This window comes from Hemicordylus capensis, chromosome 13 (assembly GCF_027244095.1).
Source record: "Hemicordylus capensis ecotype Gifberg chromosome 13, rHemCap1.1.pri, whole genome shotgun sequence".
NCBI classification, from domain to species: domain Eukaryota; kingdom Metazoa; phylum Chordata; class Lepidosauria; order Squamata; family Cordylidae; genus Hemicordylus; species Hemicordylus capensis.
The window spans coordinates 1,422,892-1,448,321 of record NC_069669.1 but is presented as its reverse complement, the minus strand read 5'-3'; the positions used below and the strand labels follow the sequence as shown (position 1 = coordinate 1,448,321).

Sequence of the window (25,430 nt, the reverse complement as noted above, 5' to 3'; positions counted from 1 at the left end):
CTCCAAGGAGGGAGCTGGAGAACTGACCCATGATGTTGAGGATGTTGTCCGCAATGCCGGTGGGCGTCACGGTCCCTTGCATGGTCTCTCCCTGAAGAATGACCATCATGTCCTCCAGCTTCTGCAAGGTCTTGGTCAGGCAAGCCTGGCAAACAAACTCCTTGTGGGCCACCTGTGGATCCAGAAATGCCCCAGTGTCAGCCTGGCACGCGTCCTGAGCCTTCAGGGCTGCCCTTCAGCAGGGGACGGGTTGGTTCTGGGCTGCGCTGGGGCCACTGGTCCCTTCATTCACTCCCCAGGGCCAAGAGCCTCTGGGTCAAGAGGACGCCCAGCTGCACAAGGACTGCCTGCCTCCCTCCCTGAAGGCCACATTTATTCCGTGCTTTGGAAAAGGTCCAACCAGGAGCAGCTTGTCCGAAGGAGCTGGCTCCACTGGAGGCTGGAGGCCATGTCCCGGCAGCCGCTTGGGGGGCTCCTCTCTCCCCCCCCGCCTCGTCAGAGAGCCACGCTGCCTGGGACAGAAGCGACTTGGGCTAATGAGCCAGGGGGGCCCCAAAGGAGGTCGCTCGGGTGGCCCCTCTCTCCCCTGCCCCACATAACAGCATGTGCCTGCAGGCAGCATGGCTCTCAGGTGGGGTGGGGGAGAGAGGAGCCATCTGAGTGGCCTTCTTTGGCAAGCCCCCCACCCCCGGCTTGCTTTTGGAGCAGAGTCTACTCTGCCCTTTTCATCCTCTCCACAACCCAGCGCAAAAGCAATCGTGCTCCAGCCCGCTCTGCAGGGGGGCAAGGCTGTTCTCATCTCTGCCTCCCTTCAACAAGAAAGACAAGAGCAGGAATTCTCCCTTGTGGGCCTTTTTAGAAACCATCGACCACGGCTGTGAGTTATTTCTACGAAACCGTTAGGCCACCACAAAAGTATTCACAACAACCCAGCGATATAGGCTGCGGCCATCTCCATTCCACAGGAAAGGAATGGGACCCGAGTGGCTTGCCTAAGGCTACCCGAAGCGTCGATGGGGGAGGAAGAGCAGAGGTCCAGGCCTCCCAGGTCCAGCCCATCCCATTCTCCTCCCACCTGCTCTCTTCGTCCAAAGCCACGCACCGTACACTGAGCCAAAGCGGCCGTGATCTGTTGGATGTCATCCACCGTGTTGACGTTCAAGGAGATCAGGGTCTCCGTGATATTCCTCCGCGTCCAGGCCCGAAGGTGCTCCTCGTGCTCTCCTCCCGGCTGCAAATGCACGGAGCGTTCGTACTTGGGGTGGGAGGGGGAAAGAAAGCGCTTATTAGCTTAGGTTAGGCTGTGCCGTCGCGTCGGTGTTGACTCCTGGCTCTGTGGTTGTCTTTTGGTGGAACACAGGAAGGGTTGACCATCGCCAAGTGAGATGATGCCTTTCAGCACCTTCCTTCCTATATCGCTGCTGCCCAGTATAGGTGTTCCCCAGTCTGGGAAACACACCAGCAGGGATTCGAACCAACAGGCTCCTGCTCTCTAGGCAGGTTGCTTCCCTGCCGTGCCATTAGGTGGCTTCTTTAGGAGCAGCAAACTCTCTCGTGCAAGGCCCTGTGGGTCAATCAGAAGCTGGGGAGCAGCTGGGGAGCAATTTTAGCCCAGATAACCATGTGGGGAGGGCAGGTTAACACCACCACCACTACCACCTTCTGCAAATCTGATTCAGAATGCACACTCTTCCCTATGGTTGCTATTTATTTTATTCTAGAAAGAGCTACAGATCCTAATGATGCAGGGCTTTTCAAACTTCAGTCCCCAAATGTTGGATTACAACTCCCATCAGCCCCAGCTACAATGGCCGAAAGCCCTTGGGAGTTGGGATGCAACGAGGTCTGGGGACTCAGGCTTAGGAACCCACGGCCTCTGGGATCAGGACCTGGATGGCCACTGTGACTGGGGAGGACATCTGAGGGCCCAGATTCAGGGAACCCCAGGGACACACTGGCTCTCCCACAACACCTGTTGTTGCACCCTGATCTTGTTTCCCAGGAGGCACGACAAGGAAGAAAGGAGTGGGGAGGAGATGGCGTAAAGGAGGAGAGAATCTGCCCTCCCCACCCCGGTCCCTCCCCCTCCAGGGTACAGTCCTGCATAATACCTCGTTTAATATGGTGATGAGAGCCAAGGAATACTCAGTGACCTGTTGGGGGTCGCTCTGCTTCACCAGGCCCTGGAGTACCACCTCAGTCTGGTTGTAAAGCCATTGCGGGAAGCTCTGGAATCCCTCCGGTGTGCTGGGCAGTGTGATGACCATGGAGCTAGGGATGAAAACAAGCTATCAGTGTCAAAGAACACTCCCTGCACCTGGAAAGCTAGCTGCCCAAGCTCGTTTGGCCCTGGCTTGCTCGCTTTCTACATGCAGTGTAGAACGGCTGCAATCCAGAAACAGGTGGGTCACACCCAGTGGGGGCTGGTCTTCACAAGCCCGGGGGGCACCAAAGGAGGCACAGCTGCCTCTGCTTCCTGGCAGCAACCCAGGTGGCTCTTCTCTCCCTCCACATCCCACCCAGCCCCAGCATTAAAGAGAGCCGTGCTGCCTGCAGGCTGGCCATTCACCAGGTAGAGCTGCACAATAACTGCTCAGCTCAGAAAAGGGATCCTCCCCGTGATGAGGAATGCTGGGATCCAGTGGGCACTGCAACGGCTCAATAATGGCTGGAGAGGGTGTGTGTGTGTGTGTGTAATTTTGAAAAGACCTCTCTACAGAGCTGCAGAAAGTCCCCATTTCGTATGGAAAGAACCTTACCTGTTGATGGCCTTGACAGTTGCTCCCAGCTGATCCTGCACATAGACGATCACGTGCACCAAGGAGCCCCCCTCCTGGAATCCTGGGGGCAGGAAGGTGGCATGCTCCGCGTGGCTTCCTTTGTACACCCAAAATTCCTCACAGTAGTCCAGGCGGCAGCGGAGAGCCTTCAGGATGTACACCAAAGGGGTGCCTTCGTCCTCCTTGTCTCTCCAGCCTGCCAGCCAAAGACACAGGTAGGATGTCTGCCGTCTGAGAGAGGAGCACCCCCTATTCCTAGGGAGGCGGGATGAGGGGGCTTCCCGACTCTGCCGCTCAGCAGGAGCAGCGGCCCCCTCAGACCCCCTCATTGAGACCCGGCCTCACAGGTCGTTCATTCAGGACTGCAGCAGCAAAAGCCCACTCAGAGGGGGCGGGAGGGGAGAAGTGGGTGTGAAGCAGGAGAAAGGGATGCAGGGCCTGGACATGCCACGCCCCAAGCAGCCACCCTATGGAGAGGATTGCGATGACGATGCGAGAGCCAGATGTTCTCCAGATGACATTTCGGGAATGAGAAGGGGAGCGGGAGGAGGCGCTGAACATTTGCCAAAAGATTCCCCAAGCGGATCCAGCCTGCATTAGGTAGTGGTTAGAGTGTTGGGCTAGGACTGGGAGACCCGGGTTCAAAGCCATGAAATTCACGGAGCGACTCTGGGTCAGGCATTCCTCTCCCAGCCTAACCTACCTCACAAGGTCGTTGTGAGGATAAACATATCCATGTACACCGCTCTGACTCCTTGAAGGAAGAGTAGGATATAAATGTGGCCAATAAACGAACACACCAACAAACCAAATAAAATATCCTTTTAATACCTGTTAACTGGTGTTCACAGCTCCATTAGCTGTTGCTGCAGCACAATTTTTCGTTTGTTTTAAAAACCGCCCTCTGTCTTACTAACAATTACATCATCACGTAGCCATTCAGAGCTGGCTACATAACAAAATCATCAGGGAGGAATGAAGACAATTCAGAATGAGGGCAAGGCATATTCAGGAAGCATTGCCGACACTCTGAATTAGCTTCACTTATTCTCAGAGATGTAATCACACAGCCAAATCAGATTGGCTATATGTTGTGGTCATTGTTACTAGGGAGAAAGTGGATTAGAAGAAAAACAGGCCCTGAAGCTGTAGCCAGTGAGGGTTACAAAGAGGTTCACAAAGCAGCCCTGTGAACACCAGGACAGGATGGGTACAGGCACCCTGAATGTGCTAGGGCATGTCTTCTCACTGCACCACCCCCATAACAAAAAAGAGGGGAGTGCCTTTTTTTTTTTGTAGAGGGAGAAAGCTGTGCAAAGAGTGCCAACCTCGTTTCACAGAGGATATTCCTAATATCTGTCTGTGTGTTCCCCTTGGGACTAAGCAATCTTGACTTCTATTTCATCTTAAACGGCTTCCTGAAATCCTGCCAGAAAGTGCTAAAAGAGACACAGCTCCTAAACACTGAGACTCTGAATTGAACCTTTTGCCTGGAATGCAAAATTGATCGTGAGTTCACAGGAGCCGAATGCACTGCCAGAGACGTATGATGTACCTATGAGGAGTGTGTATCCCCACCCTCATTCCATCACACCCCTCCTTTCTCCAAGGAGGTTGAGGCAACAGAGCCTTTTATCTCATTTTATCCCCACAACAACACTGCGAGATAAGTCAGGTTGAGCGACAGTGACTGTTCAGGAAGCATCATGGCTGAGTGGGGTTTTTGGGACCCAATATTCCAGCTAAGACCCCACACTGCCAGGATGCTTACTCCCCTGGGCACCCACTGAAACTCATCTCAGATACAGATTACAGACCAGAGTGGGATGTTCCCTTGCAGGTTCCTCACCTGTGCACTCAAAATGAATCTTTGCTGTCAGTGCCTGGACGGGTCCTAGAGGAGACAGCCGGCAGGAGCCCCCAAACGGCGGCTGGTTTGGAAACAGGTCAATGGAGGCATACCCTTCCTCTCCCGTGGCAAGATCAGTGATGTGGAGGGTGAAGGTATACCCTTCTCCATCCTGCAAAGCCCCCTGCCTCAAAACCAGGTTCATCTCCGTGTCGCCGGTTGAGGTGGTCGATCCATTCAAGGTGAGAGACTCGTTTTTGAAGCTATGGGCTGCCCATCTCTGCACAAAAGGTGGGGGGGAGACCAAGGAGAGCTTTGTCATCTGAAAATTAAAAACGGGGCCTCCAACTTTTTAGGTCAGGAAAGAAAATTCCACATTCAACATCCAGGCAAATATTTGACCAATAACTCAGCCACCATCTCATGCATTTGGTCCAAGGAGAACAGGAGGGAATCCAAGCTGTCTGGTGGGAAAACTTCCACCGTTAGGTCCACTTTGAATCTCCTACATTACATCATCACCCTCTGGTGGAGCATTTCATCAGAGAGAAGAGAAAAACATGGGCAAGGAAAATGAGGAGCCTCTGGAATCATGGGGCTCTTGTCACGGTAAGATCTTGCCAAGTAAGAGGGAAGGGAAAGGCAAATTCCATGCTAGGGATCATTAGGAGGGGGATTGAAAATGAAAAGGCTGATATCAAAATGTGGCAAGGCCACTTTTGGAGTAATGCGTACAGTTCTGGTCACTGTGTGTTACGAAGGACATTGCAGAACTGGGAAATATGCCGAAGAGGGCAACCAAGATGGTCAGGGGCCTGGAGCACCTTCAGAAAGGAAAGAAAGGAGGGAGGGAGGGAGGAGAGAAGTCCCTGCACCTTCGAGAAAGCAAGAGCCAAGCCTTCAGAGCACCATATTCTTAACCAGGGGAAAGGCACATGCTCAGGCCAGGCTCTCCTCCACTGGCCCCAGAAACACTCCACGGCCAGCTTACCCCCAGGTTGGAACTGTTCCGGCAGTTCAGGCAAGCCCCCTCCAGGTAGACGTAGGAGCTCCGGCTGACTTCGTAGACAGACTGGGCCTTGCAGGAGACACACTGCAGAGACACAATGGGCACCGTCCCCTTCTTCAGCAGCACCTAGGAGGGAGAGAGCCCAGTCAGCAGGCAGGCCCGGAGCCATTTCGGGCTGGCCCTCTTCTTGCCAGGAGACGGAACCCCCCGCCAGGGTCAGCACCCTACTGACCCAGACCCAGACCCTCCAACTCTTGAAATGGCCCCAGCACAGCAGCCGCACCATGGAGGCTCATCTTTCATCAAGATCCTCAGAGAAAAGGGTATTCACTGAGGTTTTGAGACATACGCACCTTTGCCGATTGTGCAGCCAGAAGGGAGGCAGCTAATCAATTAAACCAAGAGTTCTCAAGCTTGGGTCCCCAGGTGGTGCTGGACTACAACTCCCATCACCCCCAGTCTCTGGCCACTGCAGCCGGGGGTGATGGGAACTGGAGTCCCACAACAAGAGGACCCAAGTTTGAGAACCCCTGGTTGAAACAATATGCGATAAGTTCAAAGGACAAGCCTTCAAACAGCCTTGGGAGGTGGTCAAAGAAAAGGTGGGGATGGAGGCAGCCCAGACCCAGAACCTCCAGTTCTGTGTCAAAGGCAGGAGCTTCCCCAGAGACCTGTGCCATCTCTAGGACTTGCTGTCTTGATACTTGGCTCTCCGAATCCCTGCGCAGGGCAGGAGCCATTCTCCGAGCACGGCCCGTGCCTCAGACGCGCCGGCTCTTTTGGAAGTCTGCCTCTGTGCCTCCTAATCTCCTCCTAAGCCCCTCAGAATCCGGCTCTGTCTGGAGCGTCTCTGGCCTGATGGATATTTCCAACGGGAGGAATAAAGGTGCTGTTTTAAGTGGCAGGCCGCGGAAGGAGCTGCAAATCTCTCAGCAGAGCGGGCTGCGCGTTCCTGCAGCCTCTGCAAATTTCCTGTGACTGCCCAAGCCTTGTTTTGCATTCATGTGCGCTGGAGAGGACGGAATGTTCTTGAAAGACTATCAGTTTGACTTGGGCGCTTTCGGTCCCCCTCCCCCTTCCTTCCAGCCTTCTGTTTCCAAAGGGGGGAAAAAGAAAAAAGACAGATCAAGGCAGTAAGAGTTTCCACTTGCAGGCGGACCAACTACATCCTTAATTGCCAAGCGTCTGCTGAAGCCCTCTGGTGATAGAAACCATACGGGCTGCTGGCCTGCAGATGCTGCTGCTGCTGATTTGGCGCTCTGGGCCACCAATAGGCGCAGTTATTAAAAGGGGGAGAGGAAATTTAAACAGAAACCCCTCTCCCTCTCTCTGCTTTTTTCCGAGGCAGCAGAGGAACTGCCGTCAGAAGAGCAAAAGAAAACACCAGCTGTCGGCAAAGACAGCCCCTTTTTGCTCCCTTTCGGAGAAGAGCAAGACTCCGCCATGGGTCACGGCGTTCCTTCTGGTGCCATTTCTTTGGGGATGGGAGCGGGGGGGGGGCTGCTTTGCACTTAGAAGGGCCAAGGTACAGTCTCTGGCACCATCTCCAGGTAAAAGGAGACCACGTGGGCAGAGCTGAGACAATCCTCTCTGGGCAGGCTCAGAGGGAGCACTGGGCTTGTGGTAAAAGTAAGTGTGCCATTGAGTCGGTGTCGACTCCTGGCGCCCACAGAGCCCTGTGGTTGTCTTTGGTAGAATACAGGAGGGGTTGGCCATTGCCTCCTCCCGCGCAGCATGAGATGATGCCTTTCAGCACCTTCCTATATTGCTGCTGCCCAATACAGGAGTTTCCCATAGTCTAGGAAACATACCAGAAGGGATTCAAAACGGCAGCCTCTGGCTTGCTAGTCAAGTCATTTCCCTACTGCACCACTTGTGGTAGCAAGCATGAATTGTCCCCTTTGCTAAGCAGGTTCTGCCCTGGTTTGCATTTGAAAGGGAGACTACATGTGAGCACTGTAAGATCTTCCCCAAAGGGGGTGGGGCCGCTCTGGGAAGAGCACCTGCTTGCTTGCACGCAGAAGGTTCCAAGTTCCCTCCCTGGCAGCATTTCCACAGAGGGCTGAGAGAGACTCTTGCCTGCAACCCTGGAGAAGCTGCTGCCAGCCTGGGTAGACAATACTGAGCCAGATGGACCAAGGGTCTGACTCAGTATATGGCAGCTTCCTATGTCCCTTTCTCAGGTTCTCTGAAAAAGGTACCTAAGAATAAGTGGAGATTGGTGGGTGCAGACGTCACGACCAGTCTTGGAACATCCTAACCCAGAAAGGAAGATGTTCGTGCAGGGGTGGGAGCAGGGATGCACACACTCCCAGGGCTGGGGGCAGGGCGTGTGGAGCTCAGGTACAACTGAGGTCCCACCCTAAGCCCACATCCGCCCTCTGACTGGGAGCTTTTGCTCTTTGGAGGAGACAGCCCTGGCCCCTGAACAGTCCTGGACCAAGAGCTTGACTCAGTAGAGGCAGCATGTAGTGAAGGCTGGGAAACGACAGCCGCAGAGAAGAAGCCGCCACGATACGAACCGTCTGATTGGTCGCTTCGGGATGCATCCCCGCTTTCCAGACTGTAAGGTCGAATGTATACTCCACATCTGCTTCCAATATGGCTCGGGACACAGTCACGACTCCTCCCGTGGCCCCGAAGTTGAGGGCACACCCTGCTGATGAGCTCTGCTGTGGATGAAAACCAGGGGTGGGGGTGGGGTGGGGCGGAATGGTCAGCAGCTGCCTCCAGAGCTGCCCCCCACCGGCCGCAGTCAGACCAAACCCAGCTCTCCTCCTGGCCCGGCACCCGACACGCCTCCCTCGGAGAGAGCACCCAGACACAGCGAGGGACAGGGTGGGGGGAGGAGAGGAGGCTTCGAAGGACCCACGTCCCACCCTTGAACAATCCTCTGGCGACAAACCTTCGAGGCACTTTTCCTGGGGCTGAGCAGAGGGCAACTCCAGGCATGGTATCAAAACACAAGGCTTTGATGGGCCCATTTTAAAATGCCCTGAAGGGTATCAAAATAAGGGGTGACACGACTACTCCTTACTGACTACTGTTATTTATATAAAACGGTTTAAATAGAAATGGAACAACCACCAGCTGACCCAGGCACAGAGCATCCGTGCCCCCAGTTCTCCCTTCCTCCCCCTCCATTTCCGGGCCCAGCCAATTCTCCTCCCATCCTTTCAGCCAGTCTCCCTTGCCGCCCTTTCCGTCAGCAGCTCTCATCCTCCTCGCAAGGAGGCGGCCCCGTTTTTGCTGCCTGCTCGGCTGCTCACAGTGGCGCCTCCTCCTCCTCGGTCTCCCTCCCTCCCTCCTCGCCAGCTCTTGCACTCCCGGCAGCTGCTTGCGAACTCTCGCGAGAGCTGCCATACACGGGACTAGCCATGGGTACGCCTTAGGGAATTATAGAGAGAGATGATAATAAGAAGGAGGAGACCAAGAAGGAGTTGAAAAGAGGTGGTGGAGGAGAAGGTCATAAGGGACTCAGTCCTGCTATGCACCAGAGTGGGAGCGTTTCCTTGCAATGCACAATCCTGGGGGCTCCATTCCTACCAGGAGAGGTGCCAGGGCCCAATTCTGACCGGCAGTCAAATCCTCAGCCCTCGATGCTGCTACCTCAAGGGCATGGCTATAGCCACTCAATAGTGATGAGAGAAAGCACACTAGTCTCAACACCAGCAACTGGTGGCCACCGGGCCAAATCCAGCCCCTGTGCCAACCCTAGGGGCAACAGAGTGGCGTGGATGTGTGGCCACGGGATCTGCAATGGCAGGGAAGACTCAGGGTCTTGGTGCATCGCAACCTACTCAAGGTGGCCCCACGATTAGTTGCCAGCCAGGATTCTAGCCTTTATTGCTCTGACGTGTTCCCATTCTGAGCCCAAACAATGAAAATGGACCCCCCAAAAAGCTCAAGCCAACACTGTCCCACCCTCTCCAAAAGCCCGGCCATGCTTACTTTGGAGGAAGACACACAGGACCACCGATAACGCAACGGCGTTTGCTCCCAGTCTTCCAGGTTAGGGTCATAGGATTTCTCCCCATCCAGTATCAAGTCCCGAGTGCTGGACCACACCCGATACGACCCTCCATCAATGATGGGCACCAGCTTATTAGGCACAACAGTCACGTTGGCAAAGATGCTCTTGGACAGGGGTGTGTCTCCAAAGGAGACCAAGAACTTGAAGCAGTAAGTCCCAAGGTTCAGTGCAAGCTTGGGGATGACCAGCTGGGGCCGGCTCACGTCCACACCGGGCGGGTGGGATTTGTCAGCGTCGCCCAGTTGCAAACAGCTTGGGGCTGGGTAGATCTCCCACAGGTACTCTGTCTGGTACCTGGTGCAGCCTCGGAGGTCTATCTGCGCCTCCAAGTAATTCTTCTGTGACCGCTTCATGACAACCTGAGCCGGTAAGGCAAGCTCAACCTCTGGCTCCTCACACTCCAGCACTCGGACCGTGACCGTCAGGTGGGCGATGAAAAAGCTGATGAGGTTGGTGGCGTTCACCTCCACCAGGTAATCCCCTGGCCTCAGGTAAGTGTGGCTGGCCGACGCCACATCTGTCCTTTGAGCTGGAGAACCGTCTCCAAAGTGCCACCAGAACACCACTTGCCTAGCGCTGGGCAACACAGATGCTTCAAATGGCGTTGTCCGGTTGGCAAAGGGGTCAACAGGCAGGAGGGAAAGCTGCATAATGAGGTCTTGGACTTGAATCACGATGGTTACATTCTGGCTGCCCAGGCCGTTGGAAGCGCAGAGGTGAATGTCCAGCTGTCCTGCAGCCTTTGGGGTGTACGAGACATTCTTGCCTTCTTCCAAGAGATCCCGGAAACGTCCCTGATCTTCCTCTAAGGAGAACTGCCACAAATAAGACACATGCGAACCACTCTCGATTTCGGCTCTGAAATGCCTCTCCACCCCAGTAGGCATGCCTGGCTCACAGCAGTCCATGACCTGCAAGCCACGGATGGCCTCCAGAACCACGATGAGGACCTCGGTGTATTCCGAACTGATGCGGTTTTCTGCAGTCACCCTTACAACGTAGTCTCCCACCTGGCTGAATGCATGGGTGAAGTTCGAAGCATTGAGTGCCACGGCGTGATTTCCATCCACACTCAGCTTGTAGCTCACAGAGGAGCCAGAAGACATCCTGACACCAAAGGAGACCTCTTCCCCAGGCTCCACGACTTCCTTGCTCACGCGGAGCTGCAGGCCCCGGATTGCGTCTTGCACGGTCATGTTGAGACAGGCCACCTCCCAGCTGACCTCATTGGAAGCGTTTAGACAGACAGAGAAGAAGCCAGCCCTGGGGAACCCCAGCGCCACCCTCTGGCCAGATATAACACTGCTCAGCATCTCCCACATCCAGGAGACGTCGGATCCCATTTCAAGCTCACCAGAGAACTTCACTTCAGAGCCTGATGCAACGTAACTGCAGTTTGGCCGGACTGTCCTGATCCTCAGACCCAAGACTGGCTCCTGTATAAACACCATGAGCGTCGCATTCACAGAACTACATTTGTTTTCTGCCACAATGGTGACGGCTTTGGCACCCGAGCTCAGGAAACAATGCGTGACGAAAGGGCCGGAGGTGGAAAGGGAGGTGCCATCTTCCAGGTGCCAGGTGTACGTCAGGCCGGTCCCACCAGTGATGGTGGTGCTCATGTTCACAGAGGCATTGACCGCAGCAGGGTTGGGTGAAGCGACTGGCTTCAAGGAGCCCACCTGCTCCGTGAACTCCACCGTCTTGTTGACAGACATGCTTCCCAACATGTTGGTGGCTTTCAGGTGGACCACATAGACACCAGCTTCCAGAATGGTCAGGGAGAAGACTTTGCCAGTGAACATTTGCACAGGGTGGCTTTCCTTCTGGGTGGTCCAGCTGTAGGAGATGTTTGTCCCATCTCTCACCGCGGCTTGCAGCTGGAGCGTCTTGTTGGTGGGGAAGCAAGCGTCGTCCACGAGGTCAGTGCCCGTGATCTGCAGCCCGTCGATCTGCTGCAAGACGTAGATGAAGATGCTGTCTTGCAAACACCCGATCTCGTTCTCCGCTGTCACAATCACGTTGAACGTCCCAACGGAGCGGAAAGTGTAGGAGATGGTGGAAGAGCCCGGGATGGGGGTGCACCTGTCACACAAGATCCAAGAGTACTGGGTGGCATTGCCAGCAAGGAGGGTGGCCGCGAAGCTCACAGAGCCGTTCAGAGGCACCACGGTCCTGCTGGCATTAATGGCGAGTCCCTGTAGGCGCCTCTTCACCGTGACGTTGAGCCTTGCTTCACGGAAACTCACGTCATTCCAGCCTGTCAGGCTGATGGCGTAAGTGCCGCTTTTATTGTAGGAGTGAGTGATTAACTTCCCAAGCTGGGTAGTGCCATCTCCAAAGTCCCACAGGTAACTGACTTTGGTCCCGCTGACGTTGGCAGAGAACAGATAGACCTGGTTCAGTTCCAAAACCTTTGAGCCGTTCGACTCGATCTTGGCCACTCCCACGGGTTCTTGGACTTCCACAAAGGCGGTGTCTTTCAACAACGACACGTTGTTGCAGACGGTCACCGTAACTAAGTAGACACCTGGGGTTTTGTAAGAATAGCTGACTTCTGTCCCACCGAATCGAGCCGAGTCGTTGGCCCCAAAGTCCCAATGGTAACGGTAGAGGTAAGGTGGCAAGGCAGTGACTTGGAACCTGCTCTCGTTGCCCAGCCGCACAAAGTGTGGCCTCACAAACAGCGTGATGTTGGTGATCTCTGGCTCCACACAGACCACAGTGTAATAGTGGGCTTTGTTGACCCTGCTGGAGAGGACCAAAGAGAGTGGGAAGACGCCACTGCGGGTGAAGTTGTGCATCACTGTTGGGTCCCCGTCCACAGTGACATTGCTCGAGCCATCCCCAAATGTCCAGTCGAAAATGTAGTTGCTGGGATTGCCAGAGACGTAGGCAGTGAGCTGTACGTCAGGCTGCTCGGGGATACAAGTGGAAGGTTCGATCTTGAGAACCATCAGCACAAAGATCTGGACAGGCACAGCTTGGGAAACAGAGTTCACAGGATTCACCGCGGTCACGTTGACCGTGCAGTTGAGCTCCTTTAAATAGCTATGCTTCACAGAGGAGACTGTGGTGGAGAGTTCTGTGCCATCGCCCATATCAAATATCCAGGTGACATTATCCCCCGTCTCCACGGAAGCATTGATCTCTACAGGGGTGCCCAGCTCTATCACTTCGTCCACAGACACCCGCAGCCCACTGATCTCTTCGAAGACGCGGTAATCCTGGAATGCCTCCACAGTGCTAAGGGTGTTGTTGGCTCTCAGGCTGACGTTGTACACTCCCTTGCTGTGGTAGGTGTGGACGGCGGTAGGCTGGCTTTCTGCAAATAGCACAGTGCCATCCCCGAAATCCCAGGTGTAAGAGACCCCAAAGCTAGACGGCAGAGGGAGAGCTTCGAAAGTGACAGGATGGCCCACAACCAGGACTTCGGCATCAACGTCCATGCTCACTTCCATCAGACAGGTGTAGATGTGGACAGGGACTGAGTGGGTCAGGTTCTCAAATTCATTGGATGCTACAAGGACCAGGGTATATTCACCTGCATGGGAAAGGAGGGAGAGAGAGAGCAGAATCTTTCAGGCTGTGGAGGTGACATTCATGTTACTTCCTCTTGAGAGCAGCTATTTCTTTTCGCATCAAATCCTCCCCAAACACAATTCCAAACGCTTTTAGAACACTTTTGTTGGGGTGGCCAAAATACACTGAAGTCTACAGAGGCAACTCTTTGCTATACAACAGAGGTGGGGGGCAAAGGGGCCCTGACTCCTTCCTCTGCCAGCCACTCTTCTCCTGAAACACCACACCCCAACCAAGTTCAGACCCTCGTTGGTGAGGTAAATACCAGAACACCAAGAGGGTCAACGGTGCAGCTGGGGGATGCTTCAGGGGAAGGGGAAGTGGACAGGGGGCTTTTGACCCAGGTTCGTTCAGGAGCGTTGTTTCCTTGATGCTGCTGCTCTGTGTGGTGTTTCATGGTTTTATTGTGTATGTTTTTTAAAACTTTTGATTAGATTTTATTTTTTATGTTCCAGTTTAATATTTGTATTGTTTTAACTGTTTAATCGTTCTGTATCATTTCTGAATGTATTGTAAGCTGCCTTGAGATTATTTTAATGAAAGGCAGCGTATAAACCTAACAATAGATAAAATAAATAAAGACCCCCTCCTGTCTCCTGCCCCTTCCTCTGCCAAAAACTGCCCCTCCTGGGCGCTTTCCAGATTAGACCCTAACGCAGACGGCAGGGTGCTGTTTACATTGGGTAAAATCAAGGAGCAATGTGGAGTATATATGTTCTGAATTATTATAGCAATGGTTTATATGTATAGCTAACATGAACCGCACAGACTGGTAAGCGGGAAGTCAATATTTACTTAATTAAATGTAATTGGATTGTTAAGATATCGTAAAAACCAATACAATTTTAAAATGCAACAACGTCCTCACCTGGTTCTTGGTAGGTATGCGACACATTGTGCCCAATTACAACCTGGTGGACGTTGGGATCCGGCATAAGGAAAGAGTCGTTATAGGGAGGCCGAAAGTGGAAAACAGCACGGTCCCCGTCTCCAAAGTCCCACCTGAGGAGTGGAAAAACGACCACATGTGAGGCACGGTTGTGAGGCTAACAGAGGGGATGCATGTCTATCGCCTGAATGTCTTGAGCCTCTATCAAAGCCTCCCAAGTTAATCTCATGGCTCTGCTCATCTGCCCAGATACCACCTCTGTTGGGTTTTTTTAGAGCACAAGGCAAGCTGGCTTAAACAGCCAGGGTCCGTTCCCATCAGCCTGCCCTCTAAAATGCCAGACGCTCTTGGCGGGTACCAATGTCTGGTTTCGGCTGGTGCTGAAGTTTCTGTTCTATTTCTAGAATGCAATCATCAGCAAGTGTATTTGTGACGTGTGCAGACATTCCAAAACCACCCCTCAAATCCCTCAAACGTCTTTTCCGGCAACCTCCTCGTAGGCTGCTTATTGCATGGCAACCCCCTTACACAGCGGGGGGCAGTCCTCATTCAGTCCTGCTGAAGAGGAGTCCTGTCGGCAAGTGAGGAAGAGAGGGGACTCACAAGAACGTGGCATTCACCGCCGAGTCCACAGTGACCGTGGCTGCCAGGTCCACAGAGCTGTTCTGCGGGATGAGCGAGGGGATCTCAGAGAGGAGCAGATCCTTCATCCGGTTCATCTTCTCCACGGTGATGTTGTAGTCAACAGTGACGTTGCTGACGTGATTGGAGGCGGTGAGCTGCCCGGGACACAGGAAAAGAGCGCCGTCACATGGCAGAGCAGACATGGCCCTGATGCTGGAGGGCAGAATTCCCAAGCCAGGGTTCCCCCAGCACCACTCCCACCCCCACACTTTGCTACAGCCCCTCCTTCCTTTGCCTACAGGTCAGACGAGGCCCAGGTAAGTTTGGGCTTACCGAGAGTTTGTACACGGCGGGCGTCTGGTAGATGACGTTGAAGACTTCGTTGTAGAACGTCAGGGAGCGCTTGTCGTCCACCGTCCACCGGAAAGTCACGTTTGACCCGGCATCCATCATGGGGACGTAGCTCTGCATTGGAGGACAACAAGGGGGAGTAGAGTTCGGCAGGAGGACGGACACATCTGCTCACAAGCTCAGAGGAGGAAAACGAAGAGCTGGCCCCACAGGGCTTCATCACCCCCGCCCCCCTGGCCAGCATTTCTGCTGGAAAGAACCCAATAAAGAGTCCCACAGCCCTAACTCGGGAGGAGACAAGTCTGCCAGGGATCAGCCGTAAGCTGCTACAGGGACGGGGGCTGAAATGGAAGATGGACTTGTGGCTTATGCTCTGCAGCCTGCAGAACAGGGGCGTAGCGATAATTGGGCAAGGGGAGACAGTTGTCTTAGGGGCCGCTACCTCCAGGGCCTCCCCTGAGACATGTCACATGACTCTCCTTTACTGAATTTGTTCAGAATTCTGAGAAAACAGACATAGGCTCACCCTGCATGGTTGACAGTCTCTTTTGCTAATCTGCAGCGAGGGGCCCATTTTAATAATTAGCGTTGCTAGTGTGTTCTAGGCATTAAAAGTAGCACAAATATATAGTGCTCAATGTATATCACTATATATTGTGAAGTGTGCGTGTGTGTATTCAGTGAAAAGTATTTCCAGGCAGCATACTTATTTTGAAATATCAGACTTAAATCCTTGGGGGCCTGGGATGTGCGGAGGCCCTGGACTCATCGGGGCACAGGCCCCAATGATAGGCTCAGAGCCCCAAATCTCACCAGCCCGCTCCCTCCTCCATGCCTTCTTCCAGAAAGGAAGGGCAGCAGTGGAGACACCTGCCCAGAGGAGGGGGGAGAGCGAACTCCCGGCCTCACCTGGCCCTCTGCTGCTGCAGCCACCTTCAAAGGTGCTGCATTATAGCATTAGAGACTTTTGAAATCGTAACTAATTAGCGTGTGTGTGTGTGTGTGTATGATTGATTCTAATTATCAAAGTGGGCAGGGCTATGAGCCAAGGTGACGGATCTTTTAAGTCCCTAGCAAAGCTCTCGTTTTCAGAGCTGCTCTAAAAGGAACCAGACCAGGGCAACCCCCGTCCTGCAGCAAGAAGATATGCAAGAAGATATGCGTCCTGCAAATCCAGCAAAATTGCATAATTTCTCTCCTTTTCGATAATTTTAAATTGTTTGCTACTTTGCACCATTTCTTCTGGCTTTGCGGTCCATGAGTGGAGGCAAAAGCCTGGCCCAAGCACAAGAGGCAGACTGCTAGTGGGGGGGGGCAGTGGTTAGTGTCAGACAAGACTTGGGAGAGCCAGGCTCAGTTCCCCCACTCAGCCGCGAAACTCACTGGGTGGCCTTCTCTGCCACCCCTGCTCACTGGGCAAAGAGGCACCTTCTTAAAGTGGCGATTCTCTTGATTGAGCAGGGGGAGAGCAACTGGCCCTATCCATCCCCAGCACAGCATCCCTCCAGTGGCTGTTGCTGGTGCCTCTCTTAAGTTTCTCTTTTAGACTGTGAGCCCTTTGGGGACAGGGAGCCATTTATTCATATCTATGTAAAGTGCTTTGGGAACCTTTTGCTGAAAAGTGGTAGATAAATATTTGTCGTATTTGTATTCTCTCTCTCCCCTGCCCCCCTCTCTCAGGGCCATCTCTCTCACAGGGTTGTTATGAAGATAAATTGGGAGGGGGAGATGTCGGAGCTCCTTGGGGGAAGATCAGGATGAAAATGATGAAATAAAAAAACACATCTTATTCAGCCAGACACTGGACTGGGATGTGAGGCCACTTTGTGGGTGTTGCCAACACACCTTCAAGCCCATCAGCACAGCCAGAAAATCAGGAAGGAAGGAAGGAAGGAAGGAAGGAAGGAAGGAAGGAAGGAAGGAAGGAAGTTAGTTTTCGGGATGCTGAATTATTAATCCTGCACTCCTGCAGCCTTATAGCATACAACTTGAGCATCCTTTGAAAAATTCTATATGGAAGGTTAAGGCGGGACAGAAATGTAGAAACACTTCCTTTCCCTCCCCACCATGCATTTGGGCACATTCCAAAGGACTCACCACCCGGTTGTTCAGCAAGACTCTGGTTTCCGGGTCTGGCGTTGCTCGAAGCCCCCGGATGGCGTCCTCGGCTTTCACCAGGACGGTGATGTTCTGGAAGCTCACGGCGTTCTCTGCCCACAGCACGACGGTGCTCACATTCTCCCCGATGCCCTCCAGGGCGACGACGGAGAACCAGGTGTCGTTGTTCTCCCTGGCACACTCGACGACCAGCGGGGAGACTCCTGGGGGGCAGCTCCTTTCAAAGAAGAAGCTCTGGTTCCCACCGAGCCAGCCAGCTGTGGCATTCACCCCAGAGGAGATTTTCACCACCAGCCAAGTGCGATTCGTTTCCACATAGATTCTGCCGTCTTGCTCTGGAGGGTAAATGATGCGGAGGCCCGACACGGGAGAAACAGCCCAGAAGCTGCAGGACAAGTTAGCGCCGAAGACTCCGTTGTCGACCGTGGCTCTCACTGAGTAGAGGCCAGAGTGATCCACGCCGAGGTTCTCCGCACTGATAATGGGGGTCGTCTCTTCGGTGGCATAGAGGACCCTGAGGGAGCACACGGAGTCGTTCCGCCAGCTGCTGGCCGCGGGTAAACCAGGCTCCCACCCGGAAGAGTTGAAGGTGAAGTAGCCCATCTGGGAAGACGGAGTCTGGTTGGGGTGGCAAAGGAGGAAGGCGCCCGGCCCCACGTCGTGCTGGATGCTCACGGTGTCATTGGGCCGAGCAAAGGCGCCCTTGCCTCTGAAGAGCAGCTGTGGGAGGGAGAAGTCGTGGTGAGCTCAGTGCTAGACGCCCAGCCCAGCCTGTAGGGGCCAAGGCAGCACCTTTGTGGTGGAATTCTGGGCTAAAGAACCTAACAGCAGCCCTGCTGCTGGCTCAGGCCCAAGGAGGCCCATCCAGCCCAGCATCCTGTTTCCCACAGTGGCCCACCAGATGCCTCCGGGAAGCCCACAGGCACAGGAGTGAGGGCATGGCCTCTCCCCTGGAGGCCCTAGTAGGACCTGGCGGGAAAGATTGACCACAGAGCCGTGTGGTTTTCTTGGCAGAATACAGGAGGGGTTGGCCATTGCCTTCCTCCCACGCAGTAGGAGATCATGCCTTTGTCGTTGTCACTGAAGTGAGCATCTGCCTCCAGCACCTTCCTAGATTGCTGCTGCCCGATATAGGTGACTACAAATATATATTTACTAGGCACAGTCTGGGAAGCACACCGGCGGGGATTCGAACTCACAGCCTCTTGCCCCCTAGGCAAGCTGCGTCCCCGCTGTGCCACCACAGTTGATAGGACCTGCCAGAAGGCCCCCAAAACTCCATCTGGTCGACCCAACTGCCTGGCGCCCTAATCATACCCCCACAAGGCGAGCCATTTAACCCCGGCGGCAGAAGCAGAGAACAGCTGCCAAGATACCTGGAGAGCCAATTAATCCAGATCGCTCAAGCTCGCGAGAGCCAGGGCAGACTCTCAGGGGCAGCAACCTAACAACACCTTCCCTCCACGAGGCTCGGAAAAGTCTCCATTGCTGCAATAAGTGCTATTCTTATGACTGGATAAGGACAAGGCCGCATCGGTAGAGCCCACAGCCAGAGTCCAAAGCACTTGGCCTGCACCAATGCCAGGAAACGCGATCCACGGCTCAGCCACACCAGCAACTACTGCTCTGTGCTTCAGTTCCCGAGTCCTTGGAAGGCGCCGCAAAAACCCAGCCCTGTGGCAGAAGCGCCCCCAGCCTGGGCTCCGCCTGCTCCTTGGCACTTACAAGATACTGTGTGGAGGGCCCTGGGGGCAAAGTGAACAGCGACTCCTGGGATGCTCCGTTCACTGGTGGGCTTTCATGGCGACACGGAAGCCGGGGAGCCGTGCTGGTGACAGTGCTGTTGGCGCACTCTCCCGTGCCACAACAGCTCCCCAGCGAGAGGCACGTGTTGGTCAAAGGGCACCACTGGAATCCAAGCGGACATTCCCCTTCCGCCCAAGTCCCGTTCTCCTGAGAAGTGAGGGGCAGATCGGTGACATCCGTTACTTCTGTGCACCCTGAGGACAGGAGGGAAACCCATTCAAGATCACGCCAGCCTTGCCTGAGCCCCTGTCAGATCTCCGCACCCCTTGTTTTGCCGGGGGAAGGGAGCCGAAGCCAATTCCCCCCTCCGATATGGGGTGGCAACAGGATCGGGAAGCCTGCCCCACACCTTCCCAGCATGCCTCTATCCGCCCACAGCGGGGAGGACCGCTTCTGCTTGTAGAAAGGAGGATTCTGGGACGGCTGTCCGTGACTTCACTGAACACGGTCTCCTCGGCTGGGAGGAAATGCAAGGCAGGAAGCGGGACACCAAGCCAGTGGCTTCCCCCTTGCAAGAGCACTTCAGGGTCACGTCAACAACCATTCCCAGTCCGTCATGAAATAGCTTCTCACCTCCCACGTGTACCGGTGGCTGGTGCACTCGGAACCGGACTTGGGCCGGCCGATGCAGCTCCTGGGCCACAAACTCCAAGGCCATCAAGAAGCCCTCCTTCTGGAACTCCAAGCCAGGGAACGCCATCGTCTGCAAAACAAACCCCCATCAAGGTTTCACAAAGGCACCACCCCCAGTGCCCCCCGCCTGCCCAAGGGAGGCCAGAAGTATCCCTCACCTCTACAAGTCCGGAAGGAGCTCCCAGCTGCTCCACTTCGGTGAGGTTTCTTATGGCCTCATGCGTAGCAAATGCCGGAGGGCCCAGGGAAAAGTGCTCAGCATTTAGGAGAATCTCTGTTGGAGGAGCGGGAGTTAAAAGAGAAAAGAAAAAAAGTTAGCCTCTTCCGACCGTTTTTTCTTACAGGAGGTACAAGACATGATCTGCAAAACATTCTTCGGTTTCCTTTATTTCTGTAGAGTTTTCTGCCCCATGCCTGGATATCTGCAGAAACTCAGCAAAGTCTTAGATTTCAGGAAGCAGGGGCATGAATCGGATGCATCAGAATGCACATCAAGACATGGATGAAATCTAAATGGGAATACCCATGTGCATCCAAATACGCATCCCATTGGAAGCAACAGAGCAGCCAGGTGGCATCCACAGGTAGATGCACATTCTGATGAGCATCTAAACACGGATCTAAAGGCACATCCATACATGCAACCCGTAGAAGCAATGGAGTGACTGAACTGCATCCACATTCCAACTCGCATTCTCATGCATATCGGAACGTGGGTGCCATCTAGCGACTTCCTTGCTTACAATGGGATGTGCATTTGGGCCGCACGTCTGAACATGTGTCCCCAGAGTTTCCTTATCCAGCCACCATCTCCCACACACTGATTGGCTTCTGAAAGAGGTTTCACATGCAAGCAAGAATCATTTATTGGATACAAGGAGGAGAACTGTCTGCACTCGTATCAGACGACGGCAGTATCAGCATTCAAACATGTGACATTACTGCAGGCACCTCTAGAAAGGAGGGGAAACATAGAGGGGTCCTCCTGCCTGATAGCTCAGTGAGACGTCAACCTGCTTTGGGCAGGATGTGGATAAAGTCTTCTGAAATCTAAGAAGCCGGAAGGGAAGCGTCAATGCCATGTATAGCTCCTCACTCTTCCTCCTGGCTTGCAAAGCCAGAATAAGTCAGACAAAATAAGAGGAAGTATGCAAATATGCTTAACTGAGATAATTTCTGCAGGTTGCAGGATTCATAGTGGAGATTTCTTTTTTTTAAAAAAAGCAGTATAGCTTTGCCCTCGGGCCCCACAAGGGATCCATGGCAGAACCCACCTGGAGGCTTGAACTCGCAGACGTAGCTGTGCTTGACCGTGCAGAGGTCCGTGTTGCACTGGCCAGCAGGGCCCATGCGGACACAGTGGTCAGCGTTGGATGGGTGGGGCTCCCCAGGAAGCCAGTTCTGGCAGCTCTGCAGATTAAACCCTTCTCCTTGCTGTGAAGGGCTGGGGCTGGCTAGATCGTTGAACCCAATCCAGACATCCAAGCTCCTTTGGGGCGAGAGAATGCAAATGAAATCAGGAAATCACAAACATTTGGCCAAGTGACTCAACTCGGGCGCTGTTTCTGCAGTGCCATCAGTTGCTTTCCCCAGCAACAGAACCTAGCTTGAGCAGCCTGCAATCTAAGGGCCAAACTAGACACATGCCAACTTGCAGGAGTAAGAGGGGTGCAGCAATGCTCATCAGGAGCAGGGTGTGCAGGGAGAAGGAGGCTATTCATTCCTGTGCAGCTACTTTCCTGTCCAACATCTTCTTTCCAAGCAGCTGTTTGCTGAGCTTGAGCCTTACGGCCATCAGCAAGAAGGAGGGCCATCTGTTGATGGCCATAAGCTCAGGTTGGGCAGGTAACGACTGGGGAGACGGTCTTCCCGGTTCTTGGGCCTCATAGGTAGGGAACCCTCCTCAAGGAGGGCTGCTTGGACACTTGGTGTTCTTTAGGTTTGCCCAGCCTTAAAAAGAAAAAAGAGCAGGGGGCAGGGATGATGCAGCACCTTTTTTCCAGGAGGGAAAAAAGAGGGAAAGAAACCCAAAGGTGCTGAATAGGTTAGTTGATATTAACTTTATTCTGCATGGCCTGACGCATGGTCCTCCGGTGGCCAGCCCAGAGGCAGGGGAAGCAACAACAACAACAACAACAAATATTTATACACCGCTTTTCAACAAAAGTTCCCAAAGTGGTTTACATAGAGAAATAAATAAATAAAATGGCTCCCTGTCCTTGAAGGGCTCACAACCTAAAAAGAAACATCAGATAGACACCAGCAACAATCACTGGAGGTCCTGTGCTGGGGGTGGATGGGGCCAGTGACTCTCCCCCTCATAAATAAAGAGAATCACCACATGAAAAAGGGGCCTCTTTGCCCAGTTAGCACGGAAAGAGAAGCAGCCTCAGCAGCTGGCAGTATATTTCCAGAAATGTGACTTTGCGATGACCAACTCTGCGAAGACTGCAGCCAAGTATGAGTTCCCAAAGGGCACACCCAATTCCCGATTAACCCCTTCGGCCCCCCGCTCTGCCAGTGTCCCATCCATGGGGCGTGTCTCGGGGGGCATCCACAAGGTGGGCTTCCCTCCCGCCCAGCAGTCACTCTTCTACTTGGTGGGGAGTTGCAGGGCAGCAACCGCCAAAGAGGCAGGAGCTGCCTAGACTGGAAGGGAAGGATGGAGGGAAGAGGAGATTGATTTAACTGCCTCAGGAGCAAAGATGGTGCCTGGAGGAAGACGACACAATGTCCGAAGGGCCACACTTCAAAGCCTGACATTTCACAAGCACTCTGGACACATCTGCTCGGAATAACTCGACATCGGCGACATTTATTCTCCCCTGGAAACTTTTCAAGCCGTGGACTCTGCAGAAGCAGATTCAGAGTCATAAAGTGCATCTTAAGAGGTACCACCACCAGCCTCTGTGCATGGCAATTTGACCCCTTGACCAAGGATGGGAACAGGGGAGAAGAGAAGAGCAGCACTCCCCTTGGGGGGAGCTTCTAGCAAGACAGAGGGCCCAAGGAGGCACAGCTGCCTCTGCTTCCCGGCAGCACAACCGCACAGCTCTACCGCGCAGCTCTACCTGATGGATGGCCAGTCTGCAGGCAGCGCAGCTCTCTGGCGGGGTGGGGGAGAGAAGGGCAACCCGAGCTGGCTCCTTTGGCGTGCCCTTGACTGGTTAGGACAAGACGTTACTGCATACGGGGAACTACCTGGCCTCAGAATCAAACAGATTTGTACTGAGGTCAGTGCAGAGAGAAGCAGCGGTGCAGAATGGGGGTGGACTAGCGGGAGGTGTCACCCTGGCATCATCTCCCCAGTTCCTCTAATCACCTGCATCAAATGCCTCGATCGAGAGAAAACAGCAGCCAGAGCTGGGAGGGGCTCGAAGGAAGCCCCGAGAGCCTCCCCTTCGACCCCCTCCTTCCGACCCGGTCTCACATCCACACCTTGAGCAAGCCCATGGGACATCCTGGGCAGAGAGGACGGTGCGGCCAACGGGCCGACTCACGAGGAGATCCTCTCTGCTGCTGAGCGCCTTTGCTGGTCACGCTGACAGATGAGGTCATGCCCGAAAGTGCTTTCGCAGCAAGAAAACAGTGACAAAAATAACCCGCTCTTGCAAACCAGGAGGGTGTTTTTTTTGGGGTGGTGGTTTTTTCGTTTTCTTTCTTCTTTTTTTTTTAAGCTGAGCTACAAAAATAAGTCCAGGGAACAAGAAACGGCTGTGTTCCTCGGCTCCTCGCACTGCTTATGGAGATGGGGCTAGGAAACAGCCAGGCCCAGAGAGATTTTCCTGTCCTCATTCCAGCTATGATCTAACCGTGAGAGTCATGAATGGATGGGCTGCACGGCGATGCCCTCCCACCCCTTGGCCAAGGGCTCCGGCAGCCTTTGGGGTCCAGGAAGAAGACGCTCCCGCCAGCACCTTCCCGCTTCCCAGTCAGCACCTTCGGGGCCCGGCCTTGCTTTGGGGGGAGGATGGCAGGAGAAAAGCCCCGCTCAGGAGGAGGAGGAGGAGGAGGAGGAGGAGGAGGGAGCCATCAAGCGACGACGGACAGAGTGGGGGCGGATTCTGTCTGCCACACAGGCTAATGGGAAACAGATTTCATCGGCATTTGCTTTCCCACAAGAAACTGTGGAAGTTGAGGACCTTCCAAGAAAATACTCCGCAGTTCCGCCATCCGTCTTCCATCACGAAGCTGGGAGGGGAGGATGGGGGAAAGGGAGGCAAACGGCACCCTGGACCCGTCTCTCGTGTTTACCTAATAGGATTCGTCAGGTCAATCAGTACGAAGAAGCACCCCGCGTTGGGACAAGAGGCGAGGAAGGGAGCCACACGAGCGGCAGCTGGGAAGCCGATGGCCCCAGTCCCTGGGAGCGCTTCAGCAGAGCTCCTGCCGCCCGTCAAGCGCCCGCACATTCTGCATGGGGGTGGCCTGCGGTCCGAAGAAGGCACAGGAGCCAGCAGCCATGCTGAAGCTAAGCAGGTCGGAGTCTGGTCGCTACCTGGATGGGAGACTGCCCGGGAAGCCCAAGTACCCTGCCTTGGCGTCTCTGACGGAAGAAAAGTGGGAGGTGAAGTGTAACCGATCCATAAGGGAGATTCTTTGAAGAGGGGCGACTCCCCCAGCCAAGGGAACACGTGCACGGAGTTTCAGAACCCATCCCAAGCAGCTGGAAACCATCCAAAGAGAATGAGGGAGAATGAGGGCCGCGGGGCAGAGGCATGTGCAGACGCCCCGTGACTGGGTGAGGTTAGGGACGGACGTCGACTTGTCAAGAAGACGACTGAAAGACTTCTGCACCCGCAGAAGAGTGACGGCCAGGCTTCTCCAGGTGGGCCATCACACACACCCCCGAAGCACAAAGGGCCCGTTTGGGCTCGGAGGGAATCCAAGAGAGACGCTCAGAGCGCCGCCCGGGGTGCCGAGTGTGGGGGCTTTGAAGCGCAGCAGATGCCGTCAGAGCCCAGCGCCAGAGGAAACCGGCCACTCTGTCTTGAGGAGGAGGAAAGGGGAGCCCTGCGCTGGGGAGCACTCAGAGAGAGAGAGAGATGTGCAAGAAGAAAAGCTGGTTGGGGGTGGGGTGGGTGGGGTGAGCATCTTGGCCGCCTTCACAAGAGCTCAACGGGAGCTGCCGATTCCACCCACGACGAGATGGAGTCCGGGGAGCTGCCAAATGTGCAAGGGTTGGTCCAACCAGAGCCAAAGAAAATCACACCCGTAGGGAAGAGCGACGGGGCCTTGAAAGCTATCGAGAGCCAGCGGGGTTCTGAAAATCGCGGAACGACAGCGCTGCTACGGACAGAACCGTCTTGATCTCTTCGACCCAGGAGTGTGCGGAGGCTAATGCACTCTCTCCCCCCCCGCCTCCAAACTCCCCACCCCCTCCCAGAAGCTTGCTTTGACCCAGTGTAGCGTGATGATGTATAAGCGCTGGCTGCAGGCACAGTCCCGGCTAACACAGGCGGCCGTTCTAACCAGAGTTTGAGAGCTGGCTCTGAAGTGCGTTCACAGATTCTGGCTTTGAGGTTCGTCTGGTGAGCACACACGCAGGTGGGACACTACACCACAATTAGAGCCAGCCACGGAGCGCTCGAGGGGAGAAAGTGGGTCGGAGGGGGGCACAAGAGACCAAAACACACTCTCAGTCTCCTCACCAGGGTCAGGAGATCAGGCGCATCGCTTCTTGACCCAGCCCTCCAACTAAATGGAGCCACAGGTCAAAGCCGGAAAGATCCCAGGTGCTTCTGCATTTGATGCTG

General features: G+C 54.4%; 1 protein-coding gene across 4 annotated transcripts in view; it reads right to left on the bottom strand.

The window, feature by feature from the left end:
* Positions 1–25,430, bottom strand: part of PKD1 (polycystin 1, transient receptor potential channel interacting) — a 107,286-nt gene that overhangs the window by 27,532 nt on the left and 54,324 nt on the right. The window contains exons 7-22 of one of the 4 annotated variants that reach the window (XM_053275937.1): positions 20,949–21,163; positions 19,833–19,948; positions 19,615–19,744; positions 18,961–19,235; positions 17,215–17,955; positions 15,100–15,231; positions 14,746–14,921; positions 14,122–14,255; positions 9,590–13,215; positions 8,161–8,310; positions 5,621–5,764; positions 4,630–4,951; positions 2,760–2,976; positions 2,112–2,271; positions 1,103–1,255; positions 28–172 (exon numbers count right to left, since the gene is read on the bottom strand). In XM_053275937.1, coding sequence (XP_053131912.1) covers positions 28–172; positions 1,103–1,255; positions 2,112–2,271; positions 2,760–2,976; positions 4,630–4,951; positions 5,621–5,764; positions 8,161–8,310; positions 9,590–13,215; positions 14,122–14,255; positions 14,746–14,921; positions 15,100–15,231; positions 17,215–17,955; positions 18,961–19,235; positions 19,615–19,744; positions 19,833–19,948; positions 20,949–21,163 — 6,836 coding nt within the window. The remainder of the gene's footprint in view (positions 1–27; positions 173–1,102; positions 1,256–2,111; positions 2,272–2,759; positions 2,977–4,629; positions 4,952–5,620; positions 5,765–8,160; positions 8,311–9,589; positions 13,216–14,121; positions 14,256–14,745; positions 14,922–15,099; positions 15,232–17,214; positions 17,956–18,960; positions 19,236–19,614; positions 19,745–19,832; positions 19,949–20,948; positions 21,164–25,430) is intronic. The other 3 variants (XM_053275939.1, XM_053275938.1, XM_053275940.1) reach the window with 3 other exon arrangements.